General features: G+C 36.1%; 2 protein-coding genes across 5 annotated transcripts in view; one reads left to right on the top strand and one right to left on the bottom strand.

Annotated features, from left to right (window-relative positions):
- Window positions 1-2,573: 2,573 nt before the first annotated feature.
- LOC107747219 (DNA polymerase epsilon subunit 4-like) lies at window positions 2,574-6,700 on the bottom strand. Of its 4 annotated transcripts, none has more exons than XR_001640779.1 (5): window positions 6,252-6,700; window positions 3,543-3,627; window positions 3,399-3,440; window positions 3,177-3,290; window positions 2,574-2,768 (listed from the first exon to the last, which is right to left on the bottom strand). XR_001640779.1 is itself a non-coding variant. In XM_016561671.1 (5 exons), exons 1-4 carry the CDS (start codon window positions 6,621-6,623, stop codon window positions 2,880-2,882), a joined length of 600 nt encoding a protein of 199 aa, XP_016417157.1. In that variant the 5' UTR covers window positions 6,624-6,700; the 3' UTR covers window positions 2,574-2,768; window positions 2,871-2,879. The 4 variants fall into 4 exon arrangements, 2 of the variants coding, with proteins under 2 accessions (XP_016417157.1, XP_016417168.1); XR_001640780.1 differs by having other exon boundaries at window positions 3,177-3,275; XM_016561671.1 differs by lacking the exon at window positions 3,177-3,290 and adding an exon at window positions 2,871-2,980.
- A 1,693-nt stretch (window positions 6,701-8,393) lies between these two features.
- LOC107747210 (serine/threonine-protein kinase NIM1-like) overlaps window positions 8,394-13,638 on the top strand; it is a 7,448-nt gene continuing 2,203 nt past the window's right edge. Inside the window, exons 1-3 of the mRNA XM_016561660.1 lie at window positions 8,394-8,500; window positions 10,897-11,187; window positions 12,524-12,792. Coding sequence (XP_016417146.1) covers window positions 8,479-8,500; window positions 10,897-11,187; window positions 12,524-12,792 — 582 coding nt within the window. The 5' untranslated portion in view covers window positions 8,394-8,478. The remainder of the gene's footprint in view (window positions 8,501-10,896; window positions 11,188-12,523; window positions 12,793-13,638) is intronic.

Here is a 13,638-nt window from a genome sequence, read left to right as displayed (position 1 = left end):
GTAACGCTGTACACAAAGCAGCACTGCGCTCACAACGCTGCTTTATCAGGCATTACAGACATGATGAAATGAAAATGAGACCAATCGGACCAATCACCGCAGATTAGCTTCACGCAAAGGAGGGGTTTGAAAAATGAATCGTTGAGCGAATCGTTTGGTATTCGTTGAGCAAGTAAGGTAAAAATAAATGCATATTATAAGACAATGAAAGTGTTTTTTGACCTTGCATGCATGCCAACCTGTTGTTGGGGACTCCCAAAACCAAAATATGAACCTTTCATTACCCATAATAGGGGCACTTTAAGAATTAGCTTATTTATGTACGTGGCTATGCAGTTGTTCTAAATGATTTAGCAGGTTTCAATGTGAATACCAAGTTGTTCTGGCACTAATCAAAAGAGTGCATTCTGGTCTGCTTTTATGGATTGCCAATTACACACAAATTAATCCCCTTTTCTCAAAAGCCTTATGATTTGCGGTGTTAATGTAGAACAAACAATGAAGAACATGCAATGTGAATATTTAATACTTCAGGTTAAGGGGTTTATTCAGATTCGTAACCCTTAGTGTGAGCAGTAGCAATACTGATGAACACTAATGAACTTTTAGCTCTCCATAGAACAAAGATCTCAAAGTTTGCAGCTGATGAGTTCAGTCCCTTTGCACTACAGCATCCTTCTGTTAACTTGTCATTGAAGCATATTACAAAAAGACTATCCACACAAAAACAACTATGCAAAGAATTCTCAGCATGCATACTAGAGTTCTTCATCACAGTCTTAAATTTCTCAAGTAATGACTCGCATACTTGCTCGTCTTCATCTAAAATTAATTAACTTTATGTCCTGGATCAAGACAGAAAGCCAACTAAACTAACATAAAATATTGGTTTTCAATTTTTTGGCAATGTTTTTATTTCTGCTGGATCGACAGCATCTCTCTAACTGCGAGACCACCAGAACGATCCATTCAAGGCAGACTGTTTTCCCCTGGGGACATGCTTTAGTTAAATCTCAGGAAAGACACATGCTATGCTGCGATGATCGTGCGCACTCTGCTCAGTTCCTCCTGACCTGGTGATTCATAAAAATCTTTGAATAAGTTGGCATGTAAAATCTTGTCTTTAAGCTCCGTGCCTGAAGACAAAGTCCTAGATATTTAGAGGTAAACAGTGATACCCATCTCATCCTGGATATTGAGGTAGACTGGCAGTCTGATTCTGGAATAGCCTCAGACGGCGCACTGCTTATAGTCCTTTCACTGACCGTCTGATGCATGTTGAACACAAATCTGCAAAGCACTTGCTAAAATCACAAGCTTCAATTAGATTTCATTCTACACAACTACCGTTTACATATGGTGGCCGTGGACTTTTATTCTTACTGGTTTGACTAGTCTACAAGACCGTAGGGTGTCCTGTTTGTTATTTTAGGCTTCAAAAGTGTGCCAAAATGACAAAAGTAGTTCTTCAGACAGTTCATGAAATGAATAGTTTTTGCAGTAAGGAAAGGCCTTTCAAATAAGAACTAATCATAGTTTGTCAGGTTAGTGCCATCAAATATATTGTGGTTTATTTTCTGACTGAAATAATCGTTAATAATTTCTTTGTACGTCCATCTAAATTTTCAACAAGTCTACATGCATTTGACTTTTTACAATTATTTACAGAGAAGCCATAATTTAAATGTTTCCATTTCCAATCATTATAATATGATCAACCAGATTAATGGCATGTAAAAACAAACTGTTGTTGGTTCCTCACATGTTGTTCAAAAGATCTTTTCCAGTCTTAAGCCCGAGACACACTGCATGATTTTAGCAATCTTATAAGATCATTGCATATCAAACTGTGCGACATGAATCTAATAAACTTGGGTACGACATGCATGTAGACTGTACAAAGATGACACCTAGTGACTCGTAGGCTACGATGCACATTTCTATAGAAGAATAAAGCGTCATCAGCATGCGCTAGTAGTAAACAAAAAAAGCATTATGAATCACACTTTAGCAGGTGTAGTTTCTATGTTCGCTGAAAAAAGTGGAAGCTGCCAAAGAGAAAGGGATAAGACCTCGAGGTAAGCAGTTTTATGTTTTAGCGCCATGTCGCATTTTATTGGTTTGTCAGTAGACGTATGTCATAGCAGCACTGTACGATGATCATGCTGAATTTCTGACACTCTCAGAAAATGATCATAGACTGTCTTTGGTTGCAAGACCATGACAACGGGCCATATTTAAACCTCTCTCACTGTACGACATATGACCACCGATTAGGAGCCACGATCACAGAAATCACCACGATTGCTTCACGATGCCAACCTTTCATCTGGGACAGCCGAAAATCGTGCAGTGTGTCTCGGGCTATAGTGGGCAAAATAATTCATAATTCAGAATAATCTGCAGACCAGATTTACAGCTAATAATCAAAAGTTTGAAACACTCAAAGAAGCACAAATGAACACATATCATTTTAGCCCTCTCGCACAATGAACACACAACACTCTTTAGAAAAAGATAAAAGAACTTCACTTTATTCAAACATTCAACATTTTTATAAGAATTTTAGTGAAAAATACAATTGGTACTTTACAACCTTGACAACTGTACACTTTTATCAAACTGCTCAAGCATTACCAACATCACAATGAAAAAATAACCTGTTCTAGCGATCTTTCCTCTCGTTTGAGTTCTGAAATCAAATTTCAGAACTTGTTTGAAAGTCTTCATATTCAAATTTTTGCACTTTTTCAGTCAGTCCAGGGTACCTACACAAGAGTGACACAGAAAGCAAACGGTAGAATTTAAAAGAAATAACCTTTTACACATGGATGAATTGCTTCATTCTACCAAAGTTTGGTTAAATTCACCTTCACAGGTCATGCGTCATATTGCACTTTTGGCTCTAAACCGTAACAAGTTTGCATCATCAGCCCAAGTAACACTGTGCTTACTAGTTTTAACTGTTCACCATTGTGACCTATTGATTTAAGACAAGAACCTCCAGCAATTTAGAACAGATTGCATTCATACTGTGAATCATTATATGAACTGTACCCAGACCACTTTTGCGAGTAGATTCAGTGCAGGTTACTGCTGGCCTTTCACAAAAACCAAGTGAACCAAACTCTCGACAACAAAGCAGAATATCTTTATTGAAACAGCCATGTTATTACCAACTGCCTTCATTTCTGAATTCCTAGAATCAAAGGTCTTCGTGGTCACATATAATCTGACTCCATGGCAGAATATTGTTTGGTTTTAGGCTTACAGTTCTTGGAAAAATGAGGTTTGAAGGGAAGAAAGAAATATAGGCAATCAGAATGATCCATAAAACATTCTCCCACTCCTTTAGACCATTTCCAGCAGGAAATAACATTAAATTATGACTCCCTTACCTTCCAAAAATGCAAACTCATCTATTGCTTCAATAGCATTGTCTGCCAAAAGAGAAAAAGCACCAATCATTACAGCATCAATACCACTGATGTTTTTAGTTAAAATTCTATTTAAACCATTTTAGAATTTACCGTATAACTTACCCAAGTCTTTACGTTGAAGGGTTTTTCTCTTTCCCTGTTGTGCATAAACAAGAGCGTCCTTGGCAATCATTTCAACAAAAAGCTCCTGCGGGCAGAACAATAATTAGTACCATTTTGTTAACTGAGATATATTCGTCTTTACCCACCCGAGTGTATAGGTGGGGCCATCCATAAATTTTGTCCTTGGCCCTGACGGCCCCATCAAAGTTTATATATCAATAAATCTGCCCTAGTTGGAACTGAAATTTAGAATATCCAGACAGACAAGCACTGTATCCATGAACGTGACAAGCCTAGACGGTAGTATTAAAATGTTTTTAACAAATCATCTCCTTCTCTCTGATATTATGTACATAATATTTGTGTCATAGGAGCAGTCAAAATTTTTATGGCACTGTGAGAACTTAATCTGAATTTTAACAATTACAGACAATTGGCTGTTAATGAGCATGTCATTGGTGTCAGTGATTGATTGGTTATTAATATTTAGTAATATTACGTTTGCTCATGGGATATTGTTTAAAGGGGTCATATGGAAAGGAAAAAATGAAATCGCATCATATGACCCCTTTAAATGTGACCCTGAAAATAAATTGTACAATCAGAAACTCAGACAAACAAAACCACAGATAGATAGGCAGACAGATATGACAGTGGCAGACAGAACTAAAACCGAAATGACAGGCAAACAGAGAGAAAGACCTTCATTGATCTCGTACATCCATTTTTATGCCCTAAAAACATTTCTGTAATTGATTCTGTATTGCTGTTGCAAATTCTGCTGGTTTGTCATCAAGATCATGTAATTTAGCTGGCTAACATACAAATGGTTTTGTTGAAATTGCAAAAAATTACATTAATAAAAAAAAGTAAAATTTTTTTTTTTTTTTTTTAAATTCCGCTGAACACAATATATTTAGTTTTTGAGCAACATACAGAATATTAGGAGCAGTAGAATGTTTATTTTTTATTTGATTTGTTAACTAAAAAGAAGAAAAATCTTTATTTAACCTAAATCTGTAATTTCAGTTATTTAATTTTAGTTATTCATATACATATCATTTATATCATTTAGTTATATAATTTCATATACATAATTTGATTTAATAATAACCCAATTTGAAGCAAAAACAGAATGTTCTGTTCTGACTAGCTTTGTGAAATTATACTACATGCCTGAACGAAGCAAACAGCAGGAGCTCTGAATGAGACGCAGATTCTCTCTCTGACAGCAGGAGGCGCTCATGGAACACCAGATACAGCGTTTCCTTGGTTACCGCTGTAAACAAAGCTGCGCTGCGCTGAAACACTGCTTTAATATGAACTATACAGACACGAGATGAAAAGAAAATACCACGTAAACTTTTCTGAAGACAGTCAGTTCCCCTCAGAAACACATTCATATAAACCCCCAAATCAATATTGAGGATTTTCTTCCAATAGTTCGTGCATCATGAACAGTGAGTGATCTGCCTGCTACAGTATTTTGCTCTGTGCGTCTGTCTTCAGCGTCTCTGGCCTGTGTTAACGGGAGTTTACAGACTTCATATTTTCACATAAATGACATTTTAGAAAATGATTGCATCACAACACAGTTTGTGCAAGTCCAGAACAGAGACGAGCTGCAATAAGACAAAAAACGGCCGGTTGCCGATTGTGTAAGCTCCAGGGGAAGCTCCTTAAGTTCGACCGTCCTACACACACGTGACTGACCGCTCGCGCGCACCAACAGGAGGAGGAGGGTCATGTTACTCTCTACACTGCACTCAACCTGAGGGATTCCTACACTTTCAGTCTTTGAGGAGACATGAAAAACTGCATACCGCAGGAACGGTATAACGGAAATATTAGTGGTTTTGAAACCGTGACATTTTCAAATCGCGGTATACCTTGAAACCGGTAATCGGCCCATGCCTACAACAAACCATTAAACAAGTATTTATAAATTCATGGAGTAATATTTTGCCTGTTCACTTCAGAGTTCACTTACAGAGTAAAAATGTCCTGATAATCACCCCCATGTCATTAAAGATGTTCATGTTTTTCTTTCTTCAGTTTGTGGTTAAAAAGTATACTTTTTTTTTTTTTAATCTAGATTTCACTAGATTAGAACCTTATTCCTCGGCTGGGATTGTGTAGAGCCCTTTGAAGCTGCACAGAAACTTCAATTTGGACCTTCAACCCATCGGCCGCCATTGAAGCCCACAAGAGAAAAATCCTGGAATGGTTTCCTCAAAAACCTTAATTTCTTTGCGACTGAGGAAAGAAAGACATGTACATCTTGGGTGACATGGGGGGGGTGAGTAAATCATCAGGAAATGTATATTCTGGAAGTGAACTAATCCTTTAATTTCCAGCTTTTGGTTCTTTTTTTTTTGTAAATAATCTAAATATATATTTTTTAAGAGAGAAAATGTGGCAAATTTAGAACAAATATAAACAAAACTTACTATTTAATGAAAATATATCAATATTATTTATAGAAAATATTAAAAATACAAATAATAAATTGATGCAAGTTATCTGACATACAAAGAGACAGGCAGAACTTAGAGAGAGAAGAAATTGACATGACAGATAGATAGATAAATAATTAAAGACAGGCAGAACAGAAATTGGCATGACAGAAATGAGACGGAATAGACATGAGAGACAGAAGAAGGGAGGGGAGAGCGATGAATCCAGCACGTGTTTGTGTGTGTATCTCACCGTGGCTTTAGCTATGATGAACACAGACTCTTGACTGGCCAGACTCACATCCGGATCGGCTTTCATCAGAGCTTTGATGCGCGACAGCGGTAGCTTGGCGAGACGGTGCTGCTGCGCGGCTGCGATGGGCCCAGCTTGCCCGTTTCCTCCGTCCTCCTCCGGCTCGGCACTTCGGGGCTCGTCCTCTGCTCCGCTGCGGTCCAACTCAGACTCCGCGGGAGCTGCAGACGCAGTCGCCGCCATTGACGGAAGCGGCTCGCAATAGAACGCGTTCCAAACCGAAAGCGGAGCGTCTAATCTTCTCCCGCCAAATCTGACTGTAAACACAAGCTCGAGGCGGACGGCGGAACCGACGTCACAGCGCCACGTCATGTTCGCGGGTCAACTCATTCCATTGTGTAAAGGCCAGGTAAAGTCTATTAAACAGCGCCGTTGACAAATTAAATTCTTCTTCTATGCTACTTCCGTCATTCTCTTCATTCACACCACAGTCGTCGCCAAACCCGCCACGGCGTCTTTCCTTCGCCATGACGCCTTCCCACTCTTCCTGTTCTCTCAATCAAAAGCTTTTCAACGTCCAAATTAAACACTTCAAGGAAGGTTGATTTTTAATTGATTACAGATTACATGTTTCCTCAGTTCAGAGAAACTGGTTAGTGAAAACAACAGAGGAAGTACATTCTGTAAAAACTCCACTACATCCAATAATAGGCTACTTAAGATTATGGATACATAGAAGAAAAGACAGATTTGATAAGGGGGGAAAAGTAAATGTTGGAGTAAATAAACGGTGTAATGCTTAAGGCCTATTTTAAATCTAAAACCATTCCATACCACACCAAAAATCGCATGCCTCATTATACCCCAGAATTCATTTTCATTGCTTTGTTGTCATCACATAGTATCATGGTACCATTGAATACTGTGGTATTCTTTGAATAATTCGTTTTTGATGTATATGGTAACTATTCAGTTTGGTAAATGGGCTAGTTGTCACACTTTTTTATTCCAGTGAAGGTTTCTTTTGGTAGGTTTATTTTTTCATAAGTGAATGCATGAAGTGGTAAAAATGACCCATATTGGAATTAATGTTTAAAAAAAAAAAAAGATTTCCATTGACTTCCATAGTATGGAAAAATACATAAATGAATTGGGACCACAAACTGTTTGGTTACCTTCTTTTGTGTTCAGCAGAAGAAAGAAATTCATACAGGTTTGGAACAACTTGAGGGTGGTTAAATCATGAGAGAATTTTTATGCATTTATTTATTTAAGGTGAATTATTCCTTTTAATGTACAAATGAAAATAATTGGTGATACACACACGTTTTAATATATCAAACATGTTTATTTGTCCCCTTTCTTTCCTTCAATTTGACCTGCTTTATGCATTCTTGGGGCAGTGATACACATTTTTCCACCATCGTATGACCAAGAAATATGAAAAGGACATTGAGAACAAGTTTTTGAAGAATATGTAGAATTCAAGGGTTAGCAAAAAGACAGTTCTGGAGTATATATATATATATAAATGTGAGCTGCCACAAAATGGGAACCTGCCATTATACTTTTTTCAGTTTATTATGGGCTTTTTATCTAATTTCTAAACGGTAAAACAACAGTAAAATAATTTCATGAAATTATAAATGAGGTAAATACAGAAAAAAAATTGTTTTGGCCAACAGAAATTGTAATTAGTAAAGTGTAATTCAACATATAATACACATACTGTATGACTTCAATTAAAATGTGACAGCCTGACTAGGGGTGTGCGATATATATCGTCCGCGATAATATCGTAATTGTTGTTTTAACGATGTGTGATTTGACATTATACATAATATATGTGTGTGTGCTGTGTATATTTATTATGTATATATACTGTAAATACACACGCATGTATATATTTAATAAAAATGTTACTTTTATATATTAAATATATTTATATATGATATAATTAATATGAATGTAAATATGTACATGTAAATATTTTCAAAATATATGCTGTATGTGTGTGTCTTTAGATATACATAATAAATATACAGAGTACATATATTATGTAAACAAAAACGTTTATTTTGGATGCGATTAATCGTTTGACAGCACTACAATGGATATTATTACGTCCATCTAATTGGATTGAGCGCTGGTGATCGCTGGAGGATTGAAGACTGCAGAGTGAGAGGTTGTCCTGCTGTTCTCTACGTCCATTCATACAGACACCAGCATGAAGGATCCACAGCTACCAGGTAAAGTATATTTCTTCATGGAATAGAGTATAGGGAGAGTTTTGACATTCTTTTGAAATGCACCATCTTGTAGGGCTATGTTTTATTAGACTTGTTTTTTTGTGCAGTGGTTATGTATAGATTATGAATAACATATCAAAAGAGAATTCTAAATATATTTTTCTTACAAGACAAATGAATGTGATCCTCTATTAACTGCATATTAATTACAGTATGCATAAGAAATTATCTTGAATGTTGTTTTAAATTTTTTATTTTTAATTTCAACACTTAATGCTTGCTCTTAAACACCGTTGTTTTTTTTAAATATGAAGGGTTTCAGAGTACAAATGTGTGTCCAATAGATACATTAAGGACATTTTGTCATTTTCTAGAGTTCAAACATGATATCTAGGACACTTATTTAGATTTTTTGTCAATACTGTGCAAAACATTGTATCAAAAGTAATTAATGAAAACCGTGTCATTAAGCAAAGTCCTATGCATTCCCAACTATTTGTTTTTTTCTTGCAGCATCGATGTTTCTGATATTGTAAGTAGTTCAGTGGATATCCTGTGTATTTTTAGAAGGGTGTCGAGTCTGCAACCTGTGATGCATGGTCTTAAAGAGGCTCCTAATCCACCCTTCTTAAAGACTTTCCTATTCAGATTTACAAGCCTGATCTTGCCTCCAGTGCAGACATACTGGACATTTGAACTTAAATAGAAAGGACATGCAGTCTGGATTAGGATTATACAAGAACATCTCTGCGACGAATGTGATATTCAGGGTATACATGATATACATGTTTAACATATACATGTTTAACATGTAATTTCAATATGCTGGTGTCATGCAAGTCTTACATTTAGGGGTAGTTCTTTAATGAAAAGAATCTGTGAAATTTATGGTAAAACAATGGCAGCTGTGGTTGCAAGAACTTCATTGTAAAAAAAATTAAGTAGCAACAAAACCCATGCCAGAGTCCGATGTAATTCCCCAAATTTTCCCCCAACTTGTTATACACAGTTGTCCAAACAAAGAATTTCATATTTTTGAAATGTTAAGGGTTTGTAAGTTCCCAGCATGCATTGCAGCATGAATAAATTATGCGGTTATAGGATTATTGTTTTGCTGTGTGCTAACTTCATTTTAACCTTTGCTGTTATTTTGTCATTATATAGTTAGTTATTTGTTGTAAGAGCTCATTTTTGACCATTGTTGATTGTTACTGTTTTTGTTACTGTTCCTTAATGAAAGATATAGTTCGCTTAAAACTAACAGTATATATACAGCTGTCAAAACAATACATTAATTTACTGTGTTACTTCATGAAAATTTGCTGAACAAGAAATCTGTTGCTGTCTTGATGAATTTGTTGACTGAATGAGGCATTGTGCATTTACTGAACAAACAAATTCAAACTGATAGTGTTACTCAGTACAATTATTAAGACAATAGTTGAGAGAACTTAAAATCCTGAACGCATCAAGTTGAATTTGATTTTTAACTTCTCTCAAAAAATTATGTGTACAGTGACTTGATTTTGGTAAAAAAAAAAAAAAAAAGGATTGCATTTAAATGAACTAGCTTTATTCAAGTAAACAAATATTTTAATAGAATCAACCTAAATACATTATCTTATTAAAAATTTATAAAATAAAAATTCATTTTTATGGGTTAAATAAAAATACTAGCTCCTAAAGATAACATGTAATCTTTGATTTAAAGGCAGATTTAAAAAAAAAAAAAAAAAAAAAAATTATTTCTAAATTAAAATGGCAGTTTTGTAAAGAAATGAATATGCCGTAACTGTTTATATTTAAAATAAATGACAAATAAAAATCATTAGGTCCTGACGTATGTTTGGTAAATGTAAATGTGAAGCAATAGCCGTGTCAGTCTCCGCAGACTGGGACACTTTCTCTCACTGACCTTCCACGATGAAGGAAAGGTTTACAGGAGCTTAACCTTTCAAAGATAGGGTCAACAGGGATCATGACACTGAAGTAGGAAATCTGCTTGTAATAGTCTGGAAAATCGAACATCGAGGCCAGTACCAGAGTAACACATTTCATTACACCAAATACACAAAATAATGTTCTTTTTAGCAACATCATATGACCCCTTTAATATCATGCAAAACCTCCTATTAGTTGCAGTAATTAATTGTCTCATTATTTATTCTTTATAAACATGTACTTGAAAAATATGCTCAATTGAGTTTAACTATTGTCTTTGAAATACGAAACGGCACGAAAGGTTAAAGGTTAAAAATGAACTCAGTTGACCCTAAAACACTCTTCACAACTCTTATCATAGAGGATCCATAAAACGACATTTATTCAACTTTTTTATTAACCTCAGTATTTTGACTGATATTTTCAGTCTTCTTTTTTTATTTGTCTCATCCAAGGTAGCAAAACACTAAATGTCTGGGCGAAGCGACATGGGAAAAAAGGAAAGAATGAGCCGGCGGCCCAACCTGCCCAGAAGGAAGCAGAAACACGCAAGGCTCCAGCACTGACGCCTGAACAACGAGCGAAGCAGACGGCCTTCGAGAGGGTCCTGTATGACATGTCCCACAATGACCAGGTCATCAGTGACATAATGCTGGGCCGCAGGATTGCTTTCTATGATCTCAGAGGAGAAATAGGGACTGGAAATTTCTCCCAGGTCAAACTGGGCGTTCACGCTTTGACTAAAGGTGAGACCGTCAAAGTGAGAAATTATACTTTTTTTTTTTTCATTTTAAGCGTGCATTAGAAAAAAAATCTAAATGGTGTCTGAATGTAAAAACCAGACAATATTGGCAAATAAATTATATAATACTGATATCTGTATTTTGAATCTCTAATGTTAAGAACATTTAAAATGTCCAAATGAAAAAACTTCATGGGGCCATGTGTAAATGTGTAAATCAGATTTTTATTGAGTGATTTTTATCTGTTTTGTATAACATTAAATAGTATTTGTTTGAACTAGATATTTTATAGTTGGAATGAAATTAATATTCCAACCTGATCTCATGAGAAATTGTAACTACATCACTTGCTCACCAGTGGATCCACTGCAGTGAATGGGTGCCGTCAGAATGAGAGTCCAAACAGCTGGAAAAAGCAATATTGTGGAGAGAGGACTCATATTTTAGTTGGAAGTTAAAAACATTTTAATGATGGATTTGTTTCTTACAAACACGCAGCTTTTTGCTTCACAAGACATTAACTGATGGACTGGAGTGGTGTGGATTACTTGTGGATTATTGTGATGTTTTTATCAGCTGTTTGAACTCTCATTCTGACGGCACCCATTCACTGCAGAGCATCCATTGCTGAGACAGTGATGCAATGCTACATTTCTCCAAAACTGTTTTGATAAAGAAACAAACTCATCTACATATTGGATGGCCTGAGAGTGAGTAAATGTTCAGCAAATGTTCATTTTTGGATGAACTATCCTTTTAAATTTAGCCTTCCTTTTTCTCCAATCATTCAGTCAGCTTAAATTTAATCATCTGCCTCGATTTTTGGCAGAAGAATTTTCAAAATCCAGTCAACAACCAATGCTTAGAACCAAGTCCCTGTTTTACATTTCATCGTTTTCTAGAATCCATTACACTCAGATGTACTTCACACTATGAAAAAAGCAAGATCTGTCGATACTTCATCACGGCTTTACGCTGTCTGGATTTCTGTGATCTGTCAGTTAGCAGCTCCTGACAGCAGGCGGCACAGTCAAACTGTGTCTGTAGACGTCAGTGACCCCGAGTTGATCCGCTCATGTAATCCATCAGATTTACAGCACCCCCTCTGTGAATCGCTCTAATATTTTTGGTGGGTTGGTTGAGATGCCTTTTGAAAGCAGCACAGCAGGGAGGCCTCTAGCATTCTGCCACATATTTTTTTAAAGACCTTTACTAAGATTTTAAGATACAAAAGGCCACTAGAATATTTCACTAGATCCCCTGCTACGTTTGAATAACATGGATTTCCCCAAATATAATTCACTGTGATTTAACACACCTCCCTCTCTCTGTCTCACAGAGCGTGTTGCAGTAAAGATCCTCAATAAGGCGCGTCTCGACAAGAAGTCGCAGAATCTATTTGCCTCAGAGATCATCTGCATGGAAAAACTCTCCCATCCGAACATTGTGCGTCTGTATGAGGTGCTTGAGACCAGTAAGCATTTGTACCTCGCAATGGAGTACGGCAGCGGAGGAGACCTGTTCTCACGCATCACCGGCAGAGGGCGCCTGTCAGACCTGGAAAGCAAGCTCCTCTTTGCCCAGATCATCTCAGCCATCAAATACATGGTGAGAGCAGCAAGGCCTTGTCCTCACCTGACCTGACAACAGCTCCTGTTTATTAATGCTGCTTGAGAAGACAAGCATCGCTCCCTATATCGCTCGCACTTAGAATTAGGAATTTGAACAAATCCCTCAAAATCCGTATTAAAACTACGTTACTCATCCTGCACGTGTGCTACAAACGTGAATTATACCAGTGATTTGTTGAGAATAGGTGCTCTGTTACTTTTCTAAGCAATTGGACTTCTGAGTTTTAATTAAATGGGTTGAAAAATCTTATAAACATAGATTATGAGACATGACGTTTGGTCATTTGTTCAATTCAGTTAGATTATTTTGGTGAAATTATTTTTACCAATATTGCTGTTCAGTGGTAGATTAGGTGTCTAGTTTTTGTTAACTGAAAATTGTTACTGTATTTTTACTGATTTAAACTGAAATTATACTACCGTTCAAACACTTAGGGTTTAGATTTTTATATTTTAGATTGATTTTTTTTTTCAAATGATTTTAATACTTTAGCATTAAATATATCAGAAGTGTCAGTAAAGACATTTATAATGTTACAAAAGATTTCTATTCATCAAATACTGAAAAAAAAAAATCTACATTATGGTTTTTACAAAAATATTATCAGAAATGTTTCTTGAGCAGTGAATATTAGAATGATTTCTGAAGGATCATGTAACACTGAAGACTGGAGTAATGATGCTGAAAAAATATGCATTGCTAAGAACTTCATTTGGACAACTTTAAAGGTGATTTTCTCAATATTGACCCTCAGATTCCAGATTTCCAGACTCGGTTTCAAAAAATTGACCCTTATGACTGGTTTTGTGGTCAAGGGTCACA

This window comes from Sinocyclocheilus rhinocerous, unplaced genomic scaffold (assembly GCF_001515625.1).
Source record: "Sinocyclocheilus rhinocerous isolate Xijiao unplaced genomic scaffold, SAMN03320098_v1.1 scaffold671, whole genome shotgun sequence".
Classification (NCBI taxonomy): domain Eukaryota; kingdom Metazoa; phylum Chordata; class Actinopteri; order Cypriniformes; family Cyprinidae; genus Sinocyclocheilus; species Sinocyclocheilus rhinocerous.
Note: the sequence above shows the minus strand (reverse complement) of the source record. Positions and strands in the feature narration are given on the sequence as shown.

Excerpts from the sequence above, each read along its gene's own strand:
- LOC107747219 (XM_016561671.1), bottom strand. The coding sequence starts at position 6,623 with ATGACGTGGCGCTGTGACGTCGGTTCCGCCGTCCGCCTCGAGCTTGTG. Across the intron at positions 3,628-6,251 it reads TCATCATAGCTAAAGCCACG|GAGCTTTTTGTTGAAATGAT; the intron begins GTGAGATACACA and ends TTCTGCCCGCAG. Across the intron at positions 2,981-3,398 it reads TGAGTTTGCATTTTTGGAAG|GTCACAATGGTGAACAGTTA; the intron begins GTAAGGGAGTCA and ends TTAAATCAATAG.